This window comes from Colletotrichum siamense (genome assembly GCF_013390195.1).
Source record: "Colletotrichum siamense strain Cg363 chromosome Unknown KSG_Cg363_contig02, whole genome shotgun sequence".
Lineage (NCBI taxonomy): Eukaryota > Fungi > Ascomycota > Sordariomycetes > Glomerellales > Glomerellaceae > Colletotrichum > Colletotrichum siamense.
This window is the reverse complement of record NW_023501015.1, coordinates 1,976,884-2,004,163: the sequence shown is the minus strand read 5'-3', so window position 1 is coordinate 2,004,163 and position 27,280 is coordinate 1,976,884. Positions and strand designations below refer to the sequence as shown.

Below are 27,280 nucleotides of genomic sequence, written 5' to 3'. Positions count from 1 at the left end.
AAGACCTAAATAGTATCTAAATCCCCCTTTATTTTAATATTTTATAAAATACCTCTATTTCCTCTACTTAAGTAGCTATTATAATACTCACTATAAGTATTATACTTAAAGTTAATAATATTATAGTTTATATACTTTAAGCTATTTAGCTAGCTATAATTAAGTCTATTTAGGCTCTCTTTTAAACCTATTTAACCTCTAAATATTACTTAGAGATTTTTAAAAAAGCTAAAATAGTTTTTATACTTAAAAAGGGGAAACTTCTAATTAAAGTTACTTTATACTATCTTATATCTTTATTCTCTTATTTTAAAAAAGGTTTTAAACGCCTATTTATTTAGTATACTACTTATATAATATTATTAGCTTAAATTATTAATACTTAATATTTTAAAGCTTTTCTTAAATATAATATAGTTAATTTTACTATTTATATAACTTATAAAATTAAAGCTACTTTTAAAACTAATTTAGTTACTTCTTTTATTATATTTAATACTAAAAGTACTTTTAATATTATCTTTTATAATTACTTCCTTATTAAATTATAGAAATAAGAATAGCTAGAACTTTTTATCTACTATATTAAGTTATTTATAACTAAATATTAAGCTTAAATTTATATTAAAAGTACTATCTTAGAACCCTTCTCTCTTTACTATAAGCTTTTTTAAAGTTCTTTTATTTCTTTTATTCTATACTTACTTTATTTTATAGAGCTTTTACTATAAAACCCTAACTTTTATTTTAAGTATATTAATAATATCTTAATATAAACTAAATCCCTTTCTATATAGGAAAATATTAAGCTATTTATAACTAATATTACTTATATTCTATACTAAAGTACTAAAAATAAGGTTTTTTTTAAATTAAAAAAAAGTAAAACTATTTATATTTTATAAAAATATAAACTAATAAATCCTTTAATTAAAGCTAATAGCTTAATAATAATACTTAAAAATATTATAAAGTAGCTTAAAGTTACTTTTAACTATAAGTTTACTTTTATACTATATATTTAGATCTAAGCTAATATTACTCTAAAATATATTAAATTCTTCTATAACTTTAAAGTAATATATAAAAACTTCCTTTTTACTTTTATATATAAAACTATCTCTTTAATTATTATTCTTATTACTATTTATAATATAAAAGCCTAATTTCTTAGTTTTTAGAAACCTAATTATACTCTTATTTAATAATACTTTAATATTACTCTAATTAAATTATTTTACTTTATAAATTAGAAAAAATATTTTTAGCTTATTAATAGAGTAATTTATACTAATATCTAAGGAGTTCTACTTATATAGTATATTACTTTTACTACTATATTATATTATAAATCTAAAATCCCCCCTATAGATATTATATTTAAAGTTTACTAACTTTACTTTATTATAAAATTTAAGCGTTTTAACCCTTATTATTTATTAATTTAGCGTTTTTATATTTACTTATTAAACCCTTATTATAAGCTTATATAACTATAATATATTACTATAATACTCCTCTACTACTTTTACTTAATTTTAATACTTCTATAGTTTCTAAGTTCTTTTTACTCTCTAAAAAAGATAGCTACTACTAAATTTAAAACTTAGTTTAAAGATATATTTAAAAATAATATTATTATTTATACTAATAAATTTAAACTTAAGTTTAAGGAAATTAACTATAGCTATATTATATTCTTAAATAAAAAAAAAGAAAAGAAAAAAGCTAAAATACTTTTTATATAAAGTTCTTAGTATTTTAGTTTTATTAAAGTTTTTAATATTAAAACTAAAACTATAAACCTTAAGCTTTATATAGCTATATATTTATAAAGTTTAATAAATATAATTTATATTTATATTAATAACTTTAGTATTATTAATACTTTAAAGGGATATAATAATATACCTTTATCTTTATAAATAACTATTCTTTAAGCTAAAAAGTATATCGCTTTAATAACCTCTCCTATCTTTATATACTAAGTTCTTAGTTATAAAGATATTCTTAAAAATAAGTTAGTAGATATATTTATAAAATAAGAAGCTTTAATAACTCTTTTTAACTTTATTTTATTAGCTATTATAGTTACTATAAAATATTTAGTATAAAAGAAAATTACTAAATACTACTAAGAATAATAGTATATAAATAAAAAACCTTAATACTATATTTATAATAACTTTTAATTAGTATTTTAATATTTTTTAGAACTAAAGCTTTTATAAAAACTCTTATACTACTTAATTACTATTTATTTAAAATATAATAATTTTAAAATATACTATAAGTATTTTACTTAGAAATAATAAAATACTTAAAAATATAAATATAAAAAGTAAAAATCTCTTATATATATAGTATTCTATTATTTAACTTATTTAAAAAAATTTTAGTAGTTTTAGTTACTAATTAATAATAAACTAAGATTCTCTCTATTTAAAAACTTTAAATATTACTAAAGATTTATAATTAGTAATCTAAAGTAATTTAAGAAGTTTAAAGAAATTATAAGTTTCTTTAATAATTAAAACTACTAAATAATCTATTTATATAAACCTTATAACTAATAACCTTCTTAAATTTTATTATACTTTATTTTACCTTAATTTTTTAACTTAAATAATTTAAATTATTATAAAAAAATATAAAAATTAATTTACTAATTTTTCTAAGAAAATCTTAGTTTTTTTAATAAAATATAATAAATTATAAGTAATTTTACTTCTTTAAAGGTTTATAAGTAGCTTAAACTTTAACTTTAGTTACTAATTAAAAACTTCTTATTTAGATTTTATAATAATACTAACTTTAATATAATAAGGTTTAAACCTCTATAATATTAGCTTTAGCTAAATAATATAAGTTAGAAATAAAGGATACTTATATTATTTTCTAATAGTAAAAAGTAACCTCTAAGCTTAGAAATACTATATATAGGAGGTAATTAACTAAAAAATACTTAATTTAAGGAGTAAGAATAGTATATAGTAGATTTATAGATATATAAGTGTTAGCAACGCTAGCCTATCGTAGCGTTAATTAAGTTAGGCGCACCTTACGTAATTAGTAATTATGTAAGGTACTAGCCTCTATAATTAACGCTGTAATTGCAGCTGCTGCCTCTAATATAGTTAACCTTATCTATATTACTACTAATATAGTTAATATAATATAATATTTACTACTTATAGTACCCTACTAGCTAGCTAGTCTTATGAGACTAATACTAATTAGTAGTTAACTTTATAGTTACTACTATACGATATATTAATTAACTATAGATTAGTAAGGCTTTAGAAGAAGTAGTTTTATTAATATTTATTTAAATTTATTCTACTTAGAAACGCTTAATTAATTAACCTATACTATTAAGGTAGTTATAACTTTAAAAAGATAGCTTGTTTTGCTTAAACTGCTTTAAACTTACCCTCCTCTAATCTCTAAGAAGAGTATATTAATACTAATATTACTAACGCTAATAGGATTAAGTAATATCTCTTTATAGTATTAATAATAGTAAGATTATAATAATAGTTTTTATAGCTTCTAATCTTATACTTAATAGAAGTAGTTATAATATAACTTAAGAGATAGTCTATTTTACTTAGAATACTCTTAGTAATTACTTCTATTTCTTATTTAAAGAGTGTTTACTATATATTTAACCCTTAATATTAATATTAACTTATTAATTTATAATTAATAATAAAGTTAACTACTTACTTTATTTTTAACTACTTTATTTAGCTTTTTACTTCTTATAAATAGAGTTTTTATATTAAATAAGTAAATAAGAAATTACTCTACTTTTAATAGCTTTTAACTACTTTCTTCTTTACTAAGTTAATATTAATAGTAAATAGCTACTTTAAGTTTATTTAATAATAACTACCTATATATATAGTATATAGTATACTTTACTATAAGATTTTCCTATTATTTAACTATTAAATACTAACTACTAACTACTAGCTATAAGAGAATTTTTTATTATTTTTTACTCTTAATAACTTATACTCCTTCTATAATACTATTATATAGCTTTTTTACTTTTTCTATAATACTACTATACTATCTCCTTATTTTTAGGACTTTATTACTTTATTAATAATATTACTTATTAAACCTACTTACTTTTTTATTAATATTTACTTTTAGTACTTTTTTCTATATAGTTAACTAACTTTTAGTTTATTATAAAGATCTTTCTTAACCTTTATACCTCTATTTTTAACTACTATTAAGCTATATTAAGTTAAATAAGAGTAATAGAGTAGTAAATTATTTACTAAATAAATAAGCTTTAGTTATTATAATACTTAGTAAGTTCTTTATAATTATAGTATAGTAATCTTTATTTATAATTTAACTTAATACCTTACTCTATTAGAAATATTAATACTTACTTCTTTATACTTTTAATAACCTATATAACTTCTTAAATAATTATTATTAAACTTCTTTAATTATATCTAAATTATTTATTATAGTTCCTCTAAGAAACCCTCTAAGTAACCCTCTAGTTCTTTTAGTTTTTTTAGTACTTCTAACTAATAACTACTTTATCTCTATCTTTATTAGAGTTTATAATATAATTAACTATAATATTTAGGGTAAGCTTAATAATATTAATATAAAATTAGATATTACTACTTAAAGTTAAATAGCTTTATACTTCTTATTTAATATAGAGTGTTACTAACTTAATAGCTTTATTAGTTCTACCCTCTAAAGTTAAACTTTTACTAATTTTAAAGATATATTAAAATTTACTTTTAACTATTATAATAAAGCTACTATAAAGGAATTTAGGGACTTCCTTATTATTAATAAGGTTTATATTATATAAAATAATAAATCTATTACTTCTAATATCTATACTACTTTTTATTAAAACTTTTACTATTAGTCTAATAAGGATATTAATAATAAGATAGCTAAGTTTCCCTCTTTTAAGAAAGCTATTAAAGATATTAACTTCTTTAATAATATTAAAGGTATTAAGCTAAAGCTATTAGCGTCTTTTAGCTATACTTCTTTATATATAGCCCTATTTTTTAGATTAATTTAGTATAGATTAAGCTTTATTAGAACTTATTAGTTAACTATTTTTACTTATTTAAGAAGCTTTAATATTAACTTTAATAAAGGTAATATACTTAACCTTATTATACTTAATTAGCTATCCCTTTATTAACTTATAGATCTTATAAAGTTATATAATAATAATATATAATTTAGAGGTAATATATATAATATCCTTAACTTTAAGCTTTTAATCTTTAAAAACTCTTATATTAAAGCTAATATTAATTAGTTTTAAACTTTAAGTACTTTCTCTATTATACTTAAAAATAAAGCACTTAATTATTACTATAATAAGCTTTATAATAATAATATACTTATTAACCTTATTAGATTAGTTATTAAAGTTAAAGCTTATTTTAAGATTAAAAAGTTTTATTAAGTATATCTCTCTAAATAGTATAATACTACTTTTAACTATATAATCCTTAAGAACTCTAGTAAAACTAAAATAGAGTACTTTAAGATAGTCTTTAATAAGCTTATTACTATTTAGTATACTTTCTCTACTATTTATTATTCTAATAATACTTTTTATAACTAGGTTTTTAATACTTATTAAAGTATACTTAAGTATAACTACACTCTTATAAGCTTTACTAAGGATTATAAAAATATTACTAATTAGTTTAGATTATCTATTAGTATTATAATATAAAGCTAAGCTTATAAGTACTTTATAATAAATCTAACTCTTATTAATAATTAATATTAAACTAATTATTAATATAATAGCTATAGCTATAGCTTTTAATTTAGCTATCGCTTATATATACTTTATAGTTAATATTACTCTTAACTTATACTTTTTAAATCTAAGAAGAAGTACTATATTTATAGTAAAATAGGCTACTAGTTAATAAAGTATTTTACTAAAGATTACTATAAGGCTTTTAACTACTTTAAGTGAATATATATTAATAAAGATACTTCTACCTTTATTTTTAATTACTTTTTAGTATAATATAAAGGTATTAAGGGTATTAATAACCTTCCTATTAATAGTTATAATAAGGATATATTAAATTACTTTAGTACTCTTAATATTAATAACTTTAACGCTAAAGATAGCTAATATAAGTTAGATAGCTTAAATAATAAAAATTAATAATTTCTTACTCTTTATTTTATTAGTATTACTTTTAATAGCTTTAAAGTTATTAGTATATTAAGTAATAATACTACTTTTTATACTATTACTAAGTAGGATCTATATACTATAATTAAACTTAAAGAATATACTTTATAGTTCTCTTTTAAAAGAAGGTATAGATTAATAATCTTTTAAGGTATTCTACTTAATATTAATACCTCTAAATATTTAATAGTAAGCTAGTTTTAGGTCTTTATACTTTAATAATTAATATTAAACCTTAAAGTTAATATTATAAGAGTAGCTATTATTAGATTTAGCTTTAGTAACTCTATTTATTTATTAAGATCTATTAAAGTTTTTATATTACTTAGTTTTATTATTTTTTATATTATATTAATAAATATACTCTTTTTATATTACTTTTATAATATAGATAAGATAGAAGTTATATTTAATAACTTTAATAATATTATAAAATAGAAAAACTTTAGAGTTTTAGTTATCTATAAATAGGGGTATCTCTAGATACTTTTCTAATAGGAATAGTTAATTACTTATTACTACCTTAGTAAGGTTAAATTTTAATAATTTTATTACTATTTTAGCTACTTATTAGTTATTAGACTTTAATATATCCTTATTAAAGCTAAGTATAAAGTTAATAAAAGCTTTTTTACTTATCTAACTAAGGTCTGTTAGTATTATTAACTTTATATTAGTTAATCTAAAAGGTTTAGATTTACTTTTTATAATAACTATAAGTTTAACTATAAGATTTTTATAGATATTATATATCTTAATAGTAATAAACTAATGCTTTATGTTATTAATAGTATTACTAGCTTTAATATAGCTTATTTCCTTAAAGATTTATTAGCTTAATATATTTAGGAGGTTTTATATATATATTAGATTAATATATATTAAGGTTTTCTAGACTTTATTATTATAGATATTAGTATTAACTTCTATAGCTATAAATTTAAATATACTATTTATATTTTAGTAATTACTATTAAAGAAGTCCTTATTAAGGCTTATTATAGTATTAGTAAGGTTAAATATTATTATACTACTTTATACTATACTTATAATATTATTTATGCTAAAGACCCTTCTATCCTTTATAAATAAGCCTTATAGATAACTATTAAGACTATTAATAATACTACTAAGCTTAATAGTTTAATTTTAACTTTACTTATCTTTAGTATCTATTTTTAAGTAATTAAGGATTTAGCGCTATCTTTAGGTATTATTAAGCGTTAAGAAGCTATATAAAAAGCTATTAATAAACTCTACTATATATATACTAAGTATTAAATCTCTAATACTCTCACTCTCTATAATAGCTTAAGTATATTATTAATATTAGCTCTCTTACTATAGTTAGATATTCTTATATAGTATAAGAATAAGGGTTAAGCTAGCTTATATAAGCTTCTCTCTATTAATAAGGAGGATTATATATTTAACTTATTTTATAAACTAAGAATATTTTAATTAATTTATATTAAGCTTTTTTATAATAACTTAGATAAAGATATTATTAATACTAACTCTCTACTAAATACTCCTAAAGTATTAATAATACTAGTAAAAGAAGACTAAAAAGGATTACTAGTATTAGTATTACTACTATTATATTAATATAGCTAGCTTTATAAGGGAGAAGAATACTTAAGACTACCTCTAGGTAAACTATACTGAAGTTTATAAAGATAGATATTTATAGTAAAGATAGTTAATATTAACCCTACTTTTAGCGTTAATTTTATACTAAAGGTTAATAATATTAATACTACTATTATATTCTTTACTGCTAATAAAGTCTTTATAACTAATAAGGAATATATTAATTTTAACTTAGCTATATAGCTCTATAAAATAAGTAAGATTAATACGCTTAGCTGCTTTTTTAAGTAATCTAATAAGGCTGAAATTAAGAGACTTATTAATTAAGATATCTTTAAGATAGTTATATATAACCTTATTAAGTATATAAATATTTATATCTTTTAATTATAAATAATTAATAAGATTAAAAGTAAGAATATTAATAAGCTTTATGAGAAGTCTTATTTTATTATTTAAGGATATATTAATAATAGTAAGGAAGTGATTTTAATATAATCTCTAATAATATAGCATATAAGCTAATATTTTATCTTTATTATTACTTTATAGTTACTATTTTTTAATAAGATCCTCTAGCTTTATAATATAATATAGGTATATATCTAGTTAGTAATAAAGCTTAATAGAATAATCTTTATATATTTACTTATTTAGATTTATAATTAATACTTAGAAGGTATTATTATAAGAGTTATTAAGCTGCTCTATAGTATTATTAAGGTTAGTACTTATTAGTAAGCTATATATAGCTATCACTATAGAGAAGTTTTCTAGATAGTTACTTTAAGCTATAATCCTTACTTTTTAGTTTTTTCTGCTATTAACTTTAACTTTATAGTTATTAGTATATAAACTAATCATACTTTAAGCCTTATTAATATTAGTTTCTTAGCTTATAAGGATAAGGCTCTAATTAAGGCTTTATTTATAGTAAAAGCTAAGTAATAATTTATTATTAACTAACTACTAATATTTAATAGTAATATTATTAGTATTAATAAGTTAGGAATTATTATCCTCTATTAGAAAGGTTAAGGTAAGAAGCTTACCTTTATTAATACTAATATTACTTTTAATACTATTAAGAAGTAATATATTAAATAATATATATATAGAGTATATATTATATTAATCTATTAGTTTAAGGTATATTATAATTTATTAACTGCTACTTAGTATTAAGACTTCTTACTTAATAATATTAAAACCCTTAATATATAACTATAGTAGTAGATAGCTTTACTAGTATAAGGGTTAATATTTATACTTATTAACTTATTAACTACTAAACTTTTTATCTTTATTAATAGCTTATTTACTAATAATATTAACTTAACGTTATAGCTTAGTTTTACTATTATTTTTATTAATAAGACCTCTTTTAATAAGAATAAGTTTATAATTAATAGTAATATTATCTATTTTAGTTTAATAAAGAGTAAATAAGTTATTTAAAGTATATTAGCTTCTAAAGTTTATAGTATAGTTATTAGTATTAATATAGTTTATACTATCTCTATAACCCTCTAAATAATTACTAAATAGCTTAACTTACTTCTAATACTTATTATTATCTATACTAACTTATACTTACTATATAAGTGCTTTATTAAGCTAGGTATTATAAAAGAGAAGCGTTTAATAATTAATATTATAGCTTTATAGTAGTTATATAAATACTATAAGTTATATAAAATATACTAGATTAATAATAATAATAATCTTATTAATATCTTTACTAAAATAAAACCTAACTAATACTTTATATATTTCCTTAATATAAACTTAGTAATAATATAGATAGAGGGATAGGTTATATAAGCTTAAGTAGTACTAATTACTAATACTAGCTTAAAGTAGGATTAAGTAATAATTATAGAGTAACTACTATAGTAGGGGTTATAGGTAATTATAGGTAATTACTATAATTACTAGTAATTACTACTTTTTATGTTATATATTATTTAATAACTTCTTTTTAAATTATACTATAGTTATTATTAACTACGTTAATATTAGTAAAAAGAGAAAGTTATTAGTGTTAGTAATACTAGCTTATTATAGCGTTAATTAAGCTAGGCGCACCTTATATAATTAGTAATTATATAAGGTATTAGCCTCTGCAATTAATACTATGATTATAGCTACTACCTCTAACATAGTTAACCTTATCCACATCACTACTAACGCAGTTAATATAATATAATATTTGCTGCCTATAGTGCCCTACTAGCTAGCTAGTCCTATGAGACTAATAATAAGCTTACTCTATATAATATATACCTTAGGGAGCAATCTAAGCTTAGCTCTAACGTCGAAAAATAGAACAATAATAATAACAAAAAATTCTTATTAATATGACTTCGATAGTGAATAGGTTTTATGCGCTCTGCATTAATTGAGGTTAAATAATTATATAAGTCAGCTATCCTCAGTAAACATTCTGTTTTTTATGGTCACCCTATTTCAGAGCACCTTGTCTTATATTGTATGACAAACTTTACACTATAGGAGATGTTCAAGCTGTCTATTGATTCAGAACACGTGCCACTTGCAAGTAATACCGACTGTTACTGGCTGCTCACTGTGTCACCAGATCAGTTCTGGGTCTTCGCTGAAGCTTTGGTTACAGTGAAAGTTTGCATACTCACCTGGAACACGTCGTATACTGGACTTTGTGAGAATCTGATGAGCCAGCATGTTAACACTGAACACTACCTCAGCTACATCACTCTATGGAGCTCACTTGAAAAGGGATCCTTAGTATAGTGTGCTTCTAACTACACAATCTCCAACGAATATAGGTATGACGCGTGCAAGTTGAGGGTAATCACGTTACGATTTGAAGCAAAGTCTGTGATGAAGTAGATCAGAATGATTATGGGAATACGTGATTCACAATCGAACACGAAGCATTAGGATCCTGCGCATATCAGCCTTTATTCATCTCATAATTCCAAGCTTAATGCCATGCTGTCTTTGGCAGAGTCAGGATCAACTTCAAGATATTCTTAGAAGGGTCGGATTCACTTGCTGCGGGCCTTCAGCTGACCATGAGTGTTGCTGATAAAGTACATACGCATGAAGAATTTAAGACAATGAGCCGGGGCGGCACGTTTCGAAACACAGGAAATCATGTGTACCTAGTACGCCAAGTGTCTCTTTTGCCTTCTACTTTCATCTGGCTCTACTGCAAGGGTCTCAGTTCAGCTCGAGATCATCCAATGCGCAAGTCAGCACCAACACAAAATTGCAGAACCCCACCACGATATTGGTCCCTGGCATTTTCCTATTTAGTCCAGCGCTTAGGATCGGGAATGACGTTTAATTCTACAACCAGATTGGAGCTAGGGGGCCCTCCTCTAGGCGATCTCGAGGGAAGATGGTGTGCAGGCACCAACAAATACAGGATTGGGAATCCCTTGCGCGCCTCACTAGTCCGCCTCGAAACTAACTTCCTCTCACCGGTATGGACACACATACAGCTGAATCATAGTTTGTCACCCAATGAACACCGACTCTGACTGATAGAACATAGGGCGGTCACCGAATCCTCGGGAATTAGCGCGGGGTGTCGTGTCGGTGTTTAGATTGCGACCCCTGCGACTTGGCGTTGCAGTTGTTGGTTCCAGCCGCCATACCGAAGTGGGCAGGGAGGGATTCAGCTCCTTCATCCAAACATCAACGTTCAGCTCGCAGCCTGATGTGTGATTCCGAGTGGGCCGTACCTTCGGAATCGACGGCAGGAAGGTGGCATTGGCTCACAGACTGGCGGTTAACCCCAAACTCGGCATGACTCTAAAGATTACGGGGAATGCCAGGCTCGTCTTGAATCCTGACATTGGCGCGCATCCTACTGGTCGTTACTTACCCAATTTTGGACGAGACCCAGTTTGTCAAGTAGAAAATGTGATGATTGTTCCTCTCATTCGTGGTGATAAGCTAGCAGTCGACTGAGAGCACGCAAGGCTCTCGTATGAAGCCCGCATGTGCCAATTTGCATGGGGGTAGCCCCCGAGTTCATGCCAATCCTTCAATGTTGCCGCCTAATTGTGTTGACGTGATATGTGAGCTTGTCCAGTGCCTTTGTCCATTACTTGGAACTCCAGTGGCGATGAAGCCGGCTGCATCGTGACTTCAACTTGCGATCATTATTTCTGCCCGCCCCCGCAAACAAGCAAGGGCAATGGATGATGGACTGTCACTTCCTGCGTTGGAACATGCCCGGAAGGATTTAGTTGCTGCCTGGGATGATGGGTACCTCAGCCGAGAGACCCACCATGCTTTGCTGCGTGCTCTTGTCCAACCCCTCCTGTTGGTGCTTAATATGCAAACCCCCTTATCAAGCAAACATCAGTAATATTGACGAGTTTCCAACATCGCATCGTGCTCATGACAACGAAGGGTAGGTGCAGCACGTAGCACAATGATTCGGAGTTTGCCAAGCTTCGGGGTCAACAAATGTCACTGTGTCTCCGCGGAACGCACGCTCTCCGTGGGAGAGCCAACACGTCTAAGTTCAAGACACGCGGAATGACGGACAGCAAAGGACACCGCGCATGCTGTCAAAAACAACGGGATGAGCGGTAGAATAGCAGCAAGCAAACTGAGACATTGAACAATTGAACCGCTTACCTATCCCAAAAACCGCGCAATCCCTCGTTCGCCCGTGAACCCAACACCAAATCTCCTTTCTTGTTATTACCTCACCATAACCCAACTCACTTGGCGAGACCAGCCGCACTATCGTCATGCTGCTCTGCCGCAAATGTGCAGCATTGCAAAAGGTCCCCAAACCAAATGCATCACCGTGGCGTCTCCAATCAATATTACCTGTACCCAACCGGTTTCATCACAAGTACTCGACTCTGAAGCGAACTCAGCCCCCAGATGTAGTCGTCGTCGGCGGTGGGGTAGCCGGGGTGTGCGCGAGTATCGCGGCGGCGGAAAAAGGCGCAAAGGTGCTCCTTCTCGACGATGCCCACGGGGGCGGCGCATCCGCGCTTTCGGGCGGCGTCGTGTATGCTGGAGGTGGAACTAGGCAGCAGAAGGAGGCAGGCTATGGGCACGACTCACCGGACAACATGTTTGCCTACCTGAAAGAGGAAACGGGCGACGCAGTCGACGACAAGACCTTGCGCAGGTTCTGCGACGAGAGCGTCCAGCGAAACGAGTGGTTGGAGAAACACGGCGCACGATTCGAGGCATCCTTGTGTCCGTACAAGACGAGCTATCCGACAAATCAACACTATCTGTACTTCTCCGGCAATGAGAAGTCGCATCCTTTCAACAAGGTGGCGGAACCGGCTCCGAGAGGACATCGGATGGTCCAACCAGGTTTCTCGGGCGGGGAGCTCTGGCGCGTTTTGTTCGAGTCGGCCTTGGGGCTTGGGGTCGACTTCCAGCCTGCTACGAAAGTCCAAAGAGTCCTGTTCGATGGTCAGGGCAAGACAAGTGGAGTAGAGATCAGGACAATGTCCAATACGAACTCTCTCTTTGCCAAGCACGAGAGCCTGGTCAAGAAGACCAAGAAGTATCAGCTGATGGCCTCACAGTTGGCGGACAAGTATCACCGACAAGCTGATAAAATCTGGCAAGAACATGCCGTCTCAGAAACGATCCACTCGCGTGCTGTCGTGCTGTCAGCCGGCGGGTTCGCCTTCAATCACGAAATGCGGCAAGTTTATCTCCCCGAGTTCTCCACCGTCGCACCCCTTGGAACACAGGGCGATGACGGGTCTGGAATCAACATCGGTGTCGAGGCCGGGGGTTCAGTGTCCAACATGAACAAGATGTCCGCCTGGCGTTTTTTGTACCCACCAACAGCCCTGGTTGAGGGTGTTGTCGTGGCCCAAGACGGCAAGCGATTTGCAGCCGAGGACATGTACGGGGCGACTCTAAGCGACATCATGATTCGGGATCACGACGCGAAAGGATTTCTGATTCTTGACTCAAATCAGTGGGCTAAGGCCAGGGGCCAGTTGTTTAAGCAAACAAACTTTCCTCTGTTGGTTCAACGACTCCACTGGCTGTACTGGGATTACAAAAAAGCAAGTTCGCTCGAGGCGCTGGGCAGCAAACTCGGCGTGTCGGCCGAAGGATTGAAAAGTACGGTGGAGGGGTATAACCGGGACATTTCTAGCCGGAATGAAGATCGCATGCATAAGGCCTCAGAGTACTGCACACCGCTGTTGAAGCCCCCCTTCTACGGCGTTGACATCTCGTGCCGCGTGGGAGGCATTCAAGCTGTCAATGGCCTCACTCTTGGCGGCCTGCGCGTCGATGGAGACACGGGGCTGGTCCTGACAGGGGAAGATAAGACCATCCCCGGTTTATATGCAGCTGGGAGAACTGCCGTCGGAGTTTGCGCCAACGGGTACGTGAGTGGGTTGTCAATCGCTGATGGGGTCTTTTCTGGCAAGCGAGCCGGGGAACATGCGGTGCGAGAAAACAAGTGACGAAGACACAAGGCGGACGAAAGAGCAAAAGAAGAGATACATGATCTCTAGGATAAACCACATCAATAAAAACATTGCAATTTGGTATCTTTGCAACTCCATGAATGTCTATAAGGAAAAATCAGAAAGCCTCCACCCAAAACCATAAGCAGGACACGATGTCCGGTATCTCGTCTAAACTATTTCAACTCCTTCGTAAACGCTGATAAACGGCCACCATGCATCATCAAGCAAACAATTGACTCGGCTTTTGTGAAATCCAAGACGCTATAAGCACGCAGAACTTTTTAAATACCCGGAGAAGGAAGGCGCATAATGCGAGTTTGTCGCACTTCAGCCCCCTCTGCACCCAGGTAACGGCCGCTCTCGTAACTGCAATTCATGTCAGGGGGATGCATGATTCAAGCGTCGGCCAAAGCGACTCACCTCCAGTGCAAATTGCCAAGCGCAATGTTGCGGCAGCCGTCGAGGTACCTGAGGACCTCCCGATCGATCTTCTCGCCCCAGAGGGGCATTCTCGCCATCGCGCCGTACCATCTCTTGTAGCACTCATCGATCATGTCACCAATCTTGTCCACAGCGGCCTGGGTTGAGTAGCCCTGCGCCTTGAGAAGCGAGATGAGGTTGTGGTCGACTCCTTGCTCCTACATACGGACGTAAGCGATGCGAGCATGGAGATTGGCTGGTTGGTTGTGTGCTTACCAAGTCTTTGCGATATGAGAGGATGTCGTTGACACTGCACTGGTGTAAGCGAACTGCAAGTAGCTGCAGGCTGGCATACGAGGCAACTTACAGAATGACGAGATCGGATGCAGTTTGCATGCAGGTTTGGACCGACTCGTGGTCAACCTGCTCCTGCGAGATGCTAATTCCATGCGCATACCTGGAGGGAAGATCTGTTAGCCACGGAACGAAGGAGAAGGCTTCATCTGGCACCCACTCAACGAGGGCGTAGCATGGCTCGCAGGCAATTGTCGCCCTTCTGAAGTCCATGTACTGCTTGACTGAGATCTTCAACGCCTTTTGTGATTCCTGCACCTTGACTTGACCAATCAGGCCTTCAAAGTAGCCCTTCATGGATGCCCTGTAGCGAGCTTGTAACTCTGGTGATGTTCTCTGGGAAGAGTAAGTCTTCGCGAAGCGTACGAAACTTGAAGCAATTGAAATCTGACCTTCTTGAAACGATCCCAAGTTGTCTGGAATACGTAGTGAATGGGGTTGTCGTCACGCTCAACTGGCGGGTTCTTGTCTTCCAAGATTGCCATGTGAGCATCAAGCTCCTTCTGAGCCTTGATGGGGTCGTCTTTCAAATGGCCTTCATCGAATTCTATGATTTCCTGATTAGTCACCAATAGAGGCGAGGGTATACCATGCCCACATACGATCATCGAAAGCAAAGACCTTGATTCGAGTGTTAGTCGGAATATTTGAAACTTTATTACTGCGTCGTCTGATAACTCACCCAGTTGTTCCAATCCAGCATCACCCGGAAAGACTCCTCGTCGGCGTATGGAATCCACATGGCGTTCATGAACGCAAAATTGGCTCGTGAATGCTTCTTCGCCTGTGCATCGCTGAGGTGGTAGATGCTGGCCGTTCGTTAGCGTGATTTCGTGCAGATGATCATCGGGCCTGTCTCAAATCACGTACTCCTTGATCCATGCGTTGGCCTCCTCCTTGAGCCGCTGCCAGTTGACGTTCATGGCGGGCTCGACGGACATGATGGACGAGAAACAGTCCGGAATCCGGACGTATTGGGCGTCGGCCGCCATGATGTCACGCAGGTTGCGGTCGCATGCCGCGCTGCCATGATCCGAAGGCGAGGTCTGAGTGGCAGTTGCTTGGTACTCGGAAACTGGGGTAGCTGGCGGCGATGAAGATTCTGAGGGACTAATATCCGACGCGGTGGTAATCGAGGGGCGTCTTCCAAGCATGATCCTTTTCGAGGGAACCACATCGTTAGACGAGGGGTCCATGTCTGTGGAGGCCCTCTTGCAAGAGACCCTGTACCTGTCGTCTGAGCTCATGTTCGGCGTGGAAGTTGGTTGAGTTTGGGAGCGAGATTGGGATCTCTCAGAAAGTAAAAAAGGGTTGAAAAGAAGGCGGGAGATGGCGGCGTTCTTCAATTTGTGTCTTTTGGTTCGTCCGTCCAGGGAATATGTAGCTTCGCGCCATTTATGAGTATGACAAGTGCAGCCCTATGCGGCCACACCTTATAATTGAGAGAACAGACCTGGAGCCACACAGCCAAGTGACCAAACATCATCCTCCACCCCGACTTCCCATCTCGTCTCGTCGGTTGGCTAACGCCGAGCGGACTCACCTGTCGGCGCAAGCCCCCAAAGGTCTGGACGTTCCTGCAGCAGGCAAACCTGCACACCAAGCCATTGACAAACAGGACTCCGCCTCGACAGAGATGTTGACCCCAAGGACACCGGTCAGGCTGCCCTTGTGACTAACCAGGAAGCCTAGGACGACCAGGAGAAGAGACCCACCCCCTTCTGCGAGGGTTTCGTCACCGCAAGCGAAAGAGGCGGCGATTATTGTCCGAACCACAGAAGGGCGAGTCAAGGAGTTGATCTTAGCTCCGCTAGGAGGGTCAGGGACTTGGACACATCACCATGGACATGGATGTCCCAGTCCCAAGGCAAGGCCAAACTCTGATTTTCCCAAGTTGACAAGTCTGGGGGCGTAAGAGTCCATAGAAGCTGACAGGCATTTACTCAAAAGAGACATAACTGTGGCCGTCGGTGACTCGGTGTCAGCAATGTCAGCCTTCGCCTTGCTGCACCGCCATTGGCGTGCATTGGAGCCTACACATTTCCGGCGGCCGCTATCCACCTAAAAAGTCCCCTCAAGAAGTTATCTCTTCTCACTGGAGACCCTAAGGTGCACCATGTGACAGCATCGCGGCACTTGGAGCCCGTGGAGCTAGGTATTGTGTGTAATAATGCGCGACTGCGCGTTGAGGTTCCGCTTGTAATGCCTAGGATACCCCTTTCGGGGGTACCGATTACAGACTTGTACCTGGCACACAGAGCAAGATCCGTTCTGTCTGCAGGTTTCCCTTTTGTACCTACTTGGGGGAACTGATGCAACCCTGCTATCACATTGGGGAGAGTGGAAATCCCCAAGAAAAGACCAGATTCGGTCTGGTGTTACCCGGACTAGAGTTAGGACGCCGAAGTCTGAACTTTGCTCAATTGGAAAATCGAAAAAACACGTTGTTGTGGCTAGGATTGCTTGCTTGCCGGTCGCAGATACTGGGATTTCCCTGCCTTACAGCCTGCTAGATTCACCGAAGGAGAGGATAGCCAATCGTCCCGAGCCGCTAAATGTTGGCGGCGCTGCAGGTTCGCGGCGCAGACAGCCAGACACAGTCCACATTCCGTCGGACTGTTTTCATAGGCCCCGCGGTTTTCAGGACACTAGCCTATGAGAGAGTAGCCATATGAGATGCCGGGATGGTTCGCAGTGTGTGGGCTCGGCTCTTGGTCTTGAGGGGTCCGCAGGTGCCTCCAGACTCTAGAGGCCAAAACCGTGGTGCCAAGGGGAAGATTCACCCCCGGAAGACATGGAAAGACTCGTGGTCCCGTTGGATTGATCCCGCCAGGAGGGGTCGGAACTCGAACATCAGGGGCTGGTTACATCGCATCGCACAAGAATAGCCAATGAGACACGACATGTTGACTTGTCAACAGTTGTCAGATGTTCTCATGCAATGTTTGTCCGATGTTCGTGTGCAATCCGGCGAGGATCTCGTTCGCTGAAGAACTCCACGGAGCACTGCAAGTGGATCGTGTCACGAAGAGGACTATCAGACGATGCCGCATCCGGCAGTGGAGAGTTGCCACAAAAGGATCACAACCAAGTTCCGCCTGGAAGGAACAGCGACCGCGCCTCTTGACAGGTCCTGTTTCAGTGACATCTCATGTAAAGGATGCCCGGGCAGCCACCAAAATGAATCAACGGGTCTCAGCACTCAGGCACTTCAGCCCTAACCCGAACATTTCGGGAAGCAAGATGCGAGAAATCGGCCCCCAAACCAGTGGCGCCCCAAATCCATAAGGCGGCAACACCGAAAGTGATGTAAGACATTGTCTGCTGCCTTGCAGCCTCGACTGCTGCCTTAACTGTCAGCCCGTGATCCGTCGAATGACCAATTCAGCCTCTCTGTATCCAGGCAAACATACCAAATAATGCCCTTGTTTTGTTTGTCTGAGTAACACGGCAGCGCTGCTTCAGGGCCAGAGGCATCGAACGGCACAGCAGGCCCACGCTAATTTAGCGGTGAGGGCCATAGCGACGTGCGATTGATGAGTTGATGGGGTCCCGCAGATGTCCTGCATACTTACATATAGGTTCAACCCCCAATGGAGAAAATGATCAACGATTGGCTCGATCAGGGATTCTCGACGCTGTTGCCGCCTGCTGCCTTTCCTCGAAATAGCGAGAGTGCCTTGGTCGACCATTTCCAACTTGGGCAACACTATCTTTGAGTGCAGAACCGTGCAGCGCGGCGACTGCGAAAAGGCCATAAGGGAAGCGAGATTCGCCAAATCTCATCCCGTTGGCTCAGACCTCTTCGTTCTATGCGAGTCAATTGTATTACTTCCTCTCTCTTTTCTCCACGCACCCAAGGCGATCGCTTCTGAAGTCGACCGACTTCACCCAGATCGAAACATGGCCCTGAAGCTTCTGGGCCAGCAGAGTCTCCTGAGCGACGCCCCGCGAATTTTTGTCGTGGGGCTTGTGCTCTATGCCGTCGGACTCGTGGCCTACAGGCTCCTGTTCCACCCCCTCAGAAACATCCCTGGCCCATGGTACGCTGCAGCCACTTATTGGTATGAGTTCTACCAGGATGTCATCCTGGACGGCCATTACATCAAGGATTACCCCAAACTCCACGCTAAGTATGGTGAGTGAGATTCCGACGCCCGAACGCGACTTCACGGACTGATCCGAAGCAGGACCTGTTGTGAGAGTATCACCAAGCAGAGTGCATGTCTATAACCCGGAATATTTCAAAGAGTATGTAAACAATTGAGTCTTCAGTGGGAAAAGTGTAAACTAATATCGTCATCAAGGGTTTACGGAAATGGCACAAAGTACACCAAGGACCCTGACTTCTTCCAGAGCGGCGGGGGTATCAAGTATTCCATCATCATGCTGATTGATCCTGAGGCGCACAAGCAGCGCAGGAACACTGTGAAGTCAATTTTCTCGCCAAAACAGATGGATCAACTGGCCCCCGTCGTTCTTGACGTCGTCAAGAGGGCCATGGCAAGGGCCCGGAGGTCATTTGAGAAGGGAGAAGCTATCAGCATGCAGCCCTTCTGGCAGGCCGTGACAGTAAGTTTTACCATTATGATTGATTCTAATCTGTGACTTTCGTTGGAAAGGTTGCTGATTTCTATTCTTTTCTGAAGGTCGACACCATTATGCCTGTCCTATTCGACAGAAACATGAACTTGGTTGACCAGGACGAGGAGTTTCCCCCCTTCTTGGACATCATGGAAAAGTTTGCAGAGAACTTCCTGATTACGAAGCACTTCCCGTTTCTCATTCATCTTGCCATGGCTATTCCCATGAGCATCGCTCAAAAGCTGCTGCCGGGATATGCTCAGTTCCGCCACGTAAGTAAATCCTCCGATGACCCACGTCTTGAAGTTGCATTGCATATCGCCTAACACAACTCCGCAGCAATGCTCCGAGTGGATTCAGGAGATTGAAGACCGGCAAAACGCTGGAGTCGACACCTCTTCCGACGGCCGCAGCACATATTTTGATACTTTGCTGAGCACCAAAAACACAAAGATGTACCACAAGCTGAGCCGCGAGGCGCTTGTTGATGAAGCTCTGGCTTTGTGTTTTGCAGGCACCGACACAACCAGCTTTGGCCTGACCTTCGGCACTTACTACTTGCTCAGGCATCCTGACAAGTTAGATAAGGTGCTTGAAGAGTTGAAGACTGTTGACACCAACTCAGAGGGTCTTTATGAGTACCGTGACATCAGCAGCCTACCTTATTTGGTGCGTGGCTCATTCAGCGCGTGGTTTTGGGGATGTGCCACTGACCTTCAACATGTAGAGTGCGACTATCAAGGAGATTTTGCGTCTCTCATCTCCAGTGCCTGGCATCATCCCGAGAAGAGTCCCCAAAGGCGGCGCCACTGTTGACGGCTACTATCTTCCGGAAGGCGTGAGTATTGCGCCTTTCCTGATATTGCGTACGGTATACTGACTCTACTTGCCTCACAGACAACTGTCTCGCAGACTCTCCGCACTATTCACGACAACCCTGATCTGTTCGCCGAGCCTGAGAAGTTCATTCCAGAACGTTGGCTCGGAGAACAGGGATGGGCGTTGGAGAAGTACTTCGTTCCATTCAGCAAAGGACCCCGATCCTGCCTGGGCATGAAGTAAGTTTGAATACGGTAGTGCGGTCAAAGCTGAACAAAGAGCTAATCATCCATAGTGTTGCTTATGTTGAGATGTATCTCAGCATCGCAAACTTCTTCAGCCGGTTCGACATGAGTCTTTACAAGACAGATGAGACGACAGCGATCTGGATTGACAGTGCTGCGGCCAGGATCTGGAAACCTATCAGAGTCAAGATTGACTCCATCAAAGAACACCCGTAAAATTGAATGCAAATCACTGAATAACATGGAAATCTTGGGACAGGTTTGAATCTGCGAGGTATGCGACGGCGTCCCGGCTTGGCATGAGGTACTATTAACTAAGCGCATGGAATCGGGGAGAAACCGTCTTCGTTTATAAGTAATGTTCTATTCTAAACTGCTAATCGTTCAACTGTGAACCGCTGTATGCCCTGGGAGCCGCTGTCTACCATACGAACCGCTGTCTACTCTGTCATGATCCTCCAAGAACAGGCCCCGCGTCTCTCACATCTTTTCCAAGCCTCTCGAAGAATGCGAGACTGGTTGAGGCTGACCCAGACGTGTGAGCTAGGATACCGTTGATCCGCCTGAAAAGCAGTGCCATCTGCATATCGATACAAAGCATTGCTATTTGGGTATCGATAAGTGTTGAGTGTGAGAGAGCTGCTAGTTGGGTATCGATAATGTTGGAGTGTAAAAGGGTTGTTTTGCATCATTCCTTGTCGAAATCGCTGTGTCATGGATGCCATGGAGCGCGGATAGAAGCGGTCGTCTCGAAAAACGCCCCAAGCCCTCTGTCTTTGCAACCGAGCCAGACCAGCGAAAAGCCAATATCGTGCATTGAACGAAGGTTGTGAATCAGCGTAATCGGCGTAATCTACAGCCGGGATCGAAAGAGCCAGGCCAAACCTCAAATGCTTGCGTTTGCATTCTCGCCAGAGCTTTAAATACAGAGTGCGCATTGTCCATGGTTGTGCCGTCAGAACGCCCACGAGCGTGTCAAGACCGCCGCTGGCCAACACAGAAAATCCAGCGACATCGGTATGCTGGGGACGTGCTACCAAGTATCTAGGGTTGGGTTGAAACTCATACTGTCCCACGCGAGGCGCATGCTCACACACCTCCGGTATGTGTTGCGGAGGGTCTTGGCGGAACGTCTGCCGAGGGTCCATTTCAAGTTGGGCAAGTACCGCGCGGTGTGTCATGATGTAATACTCGCGAATGCTCCCAAAGAGCTTGGGATCCGAGGCTGGTATGGAGTTGTGGAAAAGAGAATTCCAGTCCCACATATGAAACCTGGGTTGAGGACCGGCAGGCGCTCTTGCCGCTGCCAAGGGGCCGTAGACCTTGCTGAGAATCTCATACTGTAGAAAGGCGCGATAAACACGGCACCGCTCATCAGTTTCCATGTTATTAATGTTGAAACTGTTCAAGTGATGTTGGCGGAGATCTCCCTGCGTAGCCGTCAGAGCATAATATGGGTTTGACCACGTTGGCAACGCTCGATACGCAAACGGCAGTCGAGCACTAGTGGCCTTGGACAAATAGTCGGTGATGACAAGTCGCAAGCAGCCACAGAGGTTATCCAACTTTTCTATGCGATCCCGGTTGCTGATATGATCAAGGAATGGATTCGCAAACCGACCATGTTCCCAGTCATCCAAGTGCTTGGTTATTAACGCTTCATTCGAACCTGGACCTGGAAACAAGACGACAGCCATCGCGGCTTGGAGAAGGTCTCCGCTGAGGTCTTTCTGGATGTGCAAGCGGCGGATCAGGTCGCGTGATGAGGTGCCTGCGGCTGTGTTACGAAAGGCTTTGGACGCTTGAGTCGCAGCAGCAATATCGGAGCGGCCCGGCAGGATCTCGAGTATCATCAGGCGGATTTCAGACGGGATGGATTCGAACGGATCAGCTGCGTTACGAAAGGCTGCGGACGCTTCAGTCGCAGCAGCAAAATCGGAGCGGCCCGGCAGGATCTGGAGTATCATCCGGAGGATTTCAGACGGGATGGGCTTGAACGGATCCATGGCTGCTGTCGTAGAGAAATCAGGGAAATAAAGCCTCTCAAGTCAAGTAGTCGAAGCGACGAGAAATCTGGACAATCTGAATTCGAGTAGTCAAAAACAGTGTGCAATCTGGACAATTTGGATTGGCGCTGGCATACATGGGGTTCAAGGTATATATAGAGATACGCGCCCAGTGAACTGTAAGTGCTGATTCCGTGTTTTCACCCAAACCCTCACCGGAAAACCATCGAAGCTGAAACTCAATTCCAATCTCGGTATGGTAAGTCGTCGGGATGTGCACCTGGATGCGAGAATTGAGGCCCCGTGGGGAGCCGCACGGGTTCTCCAAAACCACAAAACCCGGTATCAGGGTGTATTTCTGTAGTTCACAGAATAGAGGGTGGCCGTCTAAGTCCGCACGAGACCGTAATTTCAATTGGAAGAATTATCCACGCCGTCACTCACACCGACTTTCGCTGAGGGCATTCCCAAGTGGTCCAAGTCGACATGAAATCAGGCCATTCAGGACTTGTTTTGCAGTGCATATTGCCCTAAGGGTCATCAAGGGTAGATGGCCATACATAGTGAAACCAGATGGTCTGTCGTTCAGGGGTTAGCAGGTCCGCACAGGATTTATTGTCCGAGATGTGACTTACAGGCCAACAAACAAATGACCAGCAGGAAGCACACCATGTAGATTGGCACTCCGGGAGACCCTGATGAAATGGCGATGATCGGAACCTGTCGTCTGACTAATCTTTCCGTTGCCGGTAAGTTTGAGAAGGGGGTGTTGACGCGGCCAGGCGGGATCGTCCCATCGGTAGGTAAATCGGGATATGTGTATTCGGGTGGCGGATCTTGACTGTCTGATTCGTCTCGGACGTGCACACCGGGAGTCGAAGGTCCATTGTGATAGATGGTTATCCTCTCTGAAGACATGATGTCGAGTAACCTGATAGAACGGAGATCGCTGGATGAAGCCGTTTTGCTATTTGGTATGGCTTCGTGTGTCTCCACCCACATAGATTTAGTGAACCAGCCAGGGGAAGTTTGTGAGCTTTATATGTTTAGTTTTGACGTGTGACAGCTCCTGAGCGCCTTCCTGGTTTCTAATGCCCTGGGCGAATGACGCGCTGAATTGAGGCAACACTCATCGCGGCTAGTGGCATCTACCTCTCCTGCTCAGGTGCCACAGAGCAGCGCTGCCGCAAGTACAATCAAGTTAATTTTGCCCCCTATACTTATTAACTTAGTAATCTTTTTCCTAAGCTTTAATTATTAGTTAACTTATAAGTATAATAAGTTAAATATTATAGTAAATAATATTATTATTACTTCCTAATTAAGTAATAAGTAAATAAAATTATAATACCCTTAATAGCTTAAAATAATTCTAAAGTATTATTATCCCTTTCTTTAGTTAGTTTTTATTTAGTTAGGAAATCTCTATAATATCTAATATTATTAAGAACCTTTATAATAAGAAGTTTAACTTAATAGTATTAAAAGCTTTTTTATAGTTAGTTATTATTACTAATATAATAAAAATATTAATAATAAACTAAGAGAGTTTTAAAAAAGTTTCTATATAATCTATTTATTATTATAATAAATTAGAAATAATCTCTAGAAGTTAATAAAAGTAGAAATTAAACTTATCTATTTAAAGTAATATCTAATAATATTAACTATTAACTTATTACTAATAGTAAATATTTTCTATATTTTTAATACTAAAATTAATAAGAAGTATACTAGCTTATTAGCTTAATAATAAAATCTTATTAAACTAATAATACTATTAGTTAAAGTACTTTATAAAAATACTTAGAGTTTTTTTAATTTATTCTTTTTAATAATCCTTACTTTATATATCTCTTAAGTATAAAATACTATATAATAAATATAGAATAATTATATTAGAAAATAATAATAACTCTTTAAGAAGTTTATAATAATTAAAAAGCTTTTATTATACTTACTTAATATTACTATAGAGGAAAGTCTATTACTCTTTATTAAAAGTCTTAAATTATAAAATAAATTATAAAGCTAATAATATTTAGTTTTTCTATATATAAGTAAATAAAGCTTAAATATTATATTAATAATATTAAGCTTAACTAGTATACTTTTAAAATAACTATAATAGCTAAAAAATACTTTTATTATTATTATTAACTTTAAAATTAATATTAGTATTATAATATATTTTCTAATTAATAAGATATAAGAAAAAATATTTAATATTTATTATAACCTCTTAAAGTTAGTTATATTTATTATTAATACTTTAGCTTTTATACTACTTTATTTAGTAATAGAAAAACTTAAAGATTATTAAGATCTTAATAAAAACCTTCTAATTATTAGTAGAAAGTAAGTTTAACTCTAATATATATTATTTAATATTATTATTATTATTATTAATTAATAAGAAAATCTAAATCTCTATTTTCTTCTTTATAGCCCTCTTAATTATTAGATATATATTATTCTAATAAGTATTATTATTTAGTATAAACTAAACTTCTTAGTATAACTTAGAGAAGATCTAAAAGTTAAAACTATTATTAATCTCTATTACTACTTTTTAATACTATTCTATTTATTATAGAGAAACCTATATAAATTTAATAATATTCTAAAGCTAATTAATAAGTTTAAGATATTATTATATTTTTAGATCCTTATTATACTACTTTATAAACTAATAATAATCTAATTTAACCTTAAAATTCCCTTAATCCTTACTAAATAAAAAAACTTAAGCTATAAGATTAAAGATATAGCTATAATATTATATATATTAAACTTAGATATTTATCTCTAATATCTTTAAGTTAATCTATTAATAAAAAGCTTAGAAATAAGTATTATTATTTATAGTATTATTAATAATTATTATTTTAATATAGTTCTAAATCTAATACTAATTAATAATACTAATAAAAGTTTTTATAAAGCTTTTACTACTATAATTTCTATAATATTAAGAGAAAGCTAAAAGATATAACTATAAAGTACTTTTATTATTAATAAAGTAATTAATAATTACTATAAAAATATAAATATTAAATAAAGACTATAAATTAAATAATAAATATATTTTTAATATTACTAAATAGAGTTTAGTTACTATAAAAGCTTTATTATATTAAAAGAAATCTTAAAGCTAGTTTTAAATAAAGCTTTAACCTTATAAAACTTTATTAATAACTTCTATATTATAATACTAAAAGATTTATTAAAAAAAGATATTCTTAAAATAAGTAAATAGTAGATTAATAGAAATAATAGAAGTAATATAGAGGTTTTTAAAAGTTATAATTTTAGTTTTTAAGATATTAATATTAATAAAATAAAGTTTTTTATATAGAAATAGTATTAATATAAGAAGTAAAGAAGTAAAAATAATATTATTAGAGTTTTTATTTAATAAAAGAGAGATCTTATAAATATTAGAGCTACTTTAATATTATTAAAATATAATTTATATAGTTTAAAAACTTAAAGTAATATATTAAAGTAAATACTCTTATTTAATAGTAGTAATAAGAGTATTAAATAGCTATAAAGCTCTTTTTATTTTATATTATTAGTAACTCTAAAAAGAAGTATTAGTTTAGTTTTATATAACTTTAATAAAAAAGTAGTTATAATACTAAATCTAATTTAATTAACTTTTATTTTATTTTTATAATAACTACTCTTTAACTATATATTTCTAATTACTTATAATAATATAAAATAAGTTATTAATTATAAGATTTAAAGAGGTATTAATAGTAAGAATAATTTTAACTTAAATTAAAATTTAAATATAAAAAATACTTAAAACTATATATATATTAATAGTAAATAAAGAGTTAATAATAGTAATTAATATTATAAGAAGTATAAATATATAGGTATAAATAATAAAGAAGATATAAAATAATAAATATCTTTTATAAAAAATAGCTAATTATAATACTTTTTATATTATTTAAATTATTATAATAATTTCTACTCCCCTAGAAAGTTTTAAAAAGATTATTTAAAGTTTAATATTTTAAGAGTAGTTTATAAAGTATTAATTAAATATAGAGATATTATAATATTAATAATAATATTATATTTTAATAACTATATATACTAAAATAAATAAAGTACTAACTAATTTATAGTTTTTTATTAGTTAGATCTATTTATAAATAAAATATTAAGTTTAATAATTTAATTAAGGGGTAATAAATTACTTATTTAGGTAGTAGTAATAGCGTTAACTTAGCTAATTAGCTTATATTACTTGCTAAGTGACTTGCACTTGCGGCAGCGCTGCCACAGAGGTTGTTGCACTTCACGACTTTTCGCCTCCAAATTGCGATGCTCTAAGCAGAATACACGGCTTGCTTTTCCGAAATAGATTTGATGTTATCTTGACGCGAGACTCTGCAGCCTTGCGTGAAAGGCGTTAGCTTGAGCCCTAAGGTTGAGACCACGTTTACGCTGGCGTTTCTTCGCAAACTACATAGATTTTATCGAGGGCACATATGCAGCGACCCGTCCGATTGGTGCAACCCTCCCTGCTGCCACGCGGAT

At 34.9% G+C, this 27,280-nt stretch overlaps 4 protein-coding genes across 4 annotated transcripts; 2 read left to right on the top strand and 2 right to left on the bottom strand.

Annotated features, from left to right (window-relative positions):
• Positions 1-12,576: 12,576 nt before the first annotated feature.
• Positions 12,577-14,283, top strand: OASD (3-oxo-5-alpha-steroid 4-dehydrogenase; the record flags this gene model as incomplete). Its single annotated transcript, XM_036634372.1, has 1 exon — positions 12,577-14,283. The coding sequence occupies one exon, from the start codon at positions 12,577-12,579 to the stop codon at positions 14,281-14,283; it is 1,707 nt and encodes a 568-aa protein (XP_036499002.1).
• A 287-nt stretch (positions 14,284-14,570) lies between these two features.
• On the bottom strand, positions 14,571-16,310 carry BOT2-2 (Presilphiperfolan-8-beta-ol synthase; the record flags this gene model as incomplete). The annotated part of the gene is made up of 9 exons (XM_036634371.1): positions 14,571-14,655; positions 14,710-14,927; positions 14,986-15,019; positions 15,077-15,166; positions 15,224-15,399; positions 15,456-15,610; positions 15,666-15,684; positions 15,746-15,872; positions 15,934-16,310. 9 exons carry the CDS (start codon positions 16,308-16,310, stop codon positions 14,571-14,573), a joined length of 1,281 nt encoding a protein of 426 aa, XP_036500602.1.
• A 2,656-nt stretch (positions 16,311-18,966) lies between these two features.
• Positions 18,967-20,927, top strand: BOT1-0 (Cytochrome P450 monooxygenase BOT1; the record flags this gene model as incomplete). The annotated part of the gene is made up of 8 exons (XM_036634370.1): positions 18,967-19,201; positions 19,254-19,314; positions 19,371-19,635; positions 19,713-19,919; positions 19,987-20,316; positions 20,375-20,485; positions 20,545-20,705; positions 20,762-20,927. The coding sequence occupies 8 exons, from the start codon at positions 18,967-18,969 to the stop codon at positions 20,925-20,927; spliced, it is 1,536 nt and encodes a 511-aa protein (XP_036499004.1).
• Positions 20,928-23,257: 2,330 nt separating this feature from the next.
• CGCS363_v002520 (uncharacterized protein) lies at positions 23,258-23,635 on the bottom strand (the record flags this gene model as incomplete). Its single annotated transcript, XM_036634369.1, has 2 exons — positions 23,258-23,295; positions 23,353-23,635. The coding sequence occupies 2 exons, from the start codon at positions 23,633-23,635 to the stop codon at positions 23,258-23,260; spliced, it is 321 nt and encodes a 106-aa protein (XP_036500603.1).
• Positions 23,636-27,280: the final 3,645 nt, after the last annotated feature.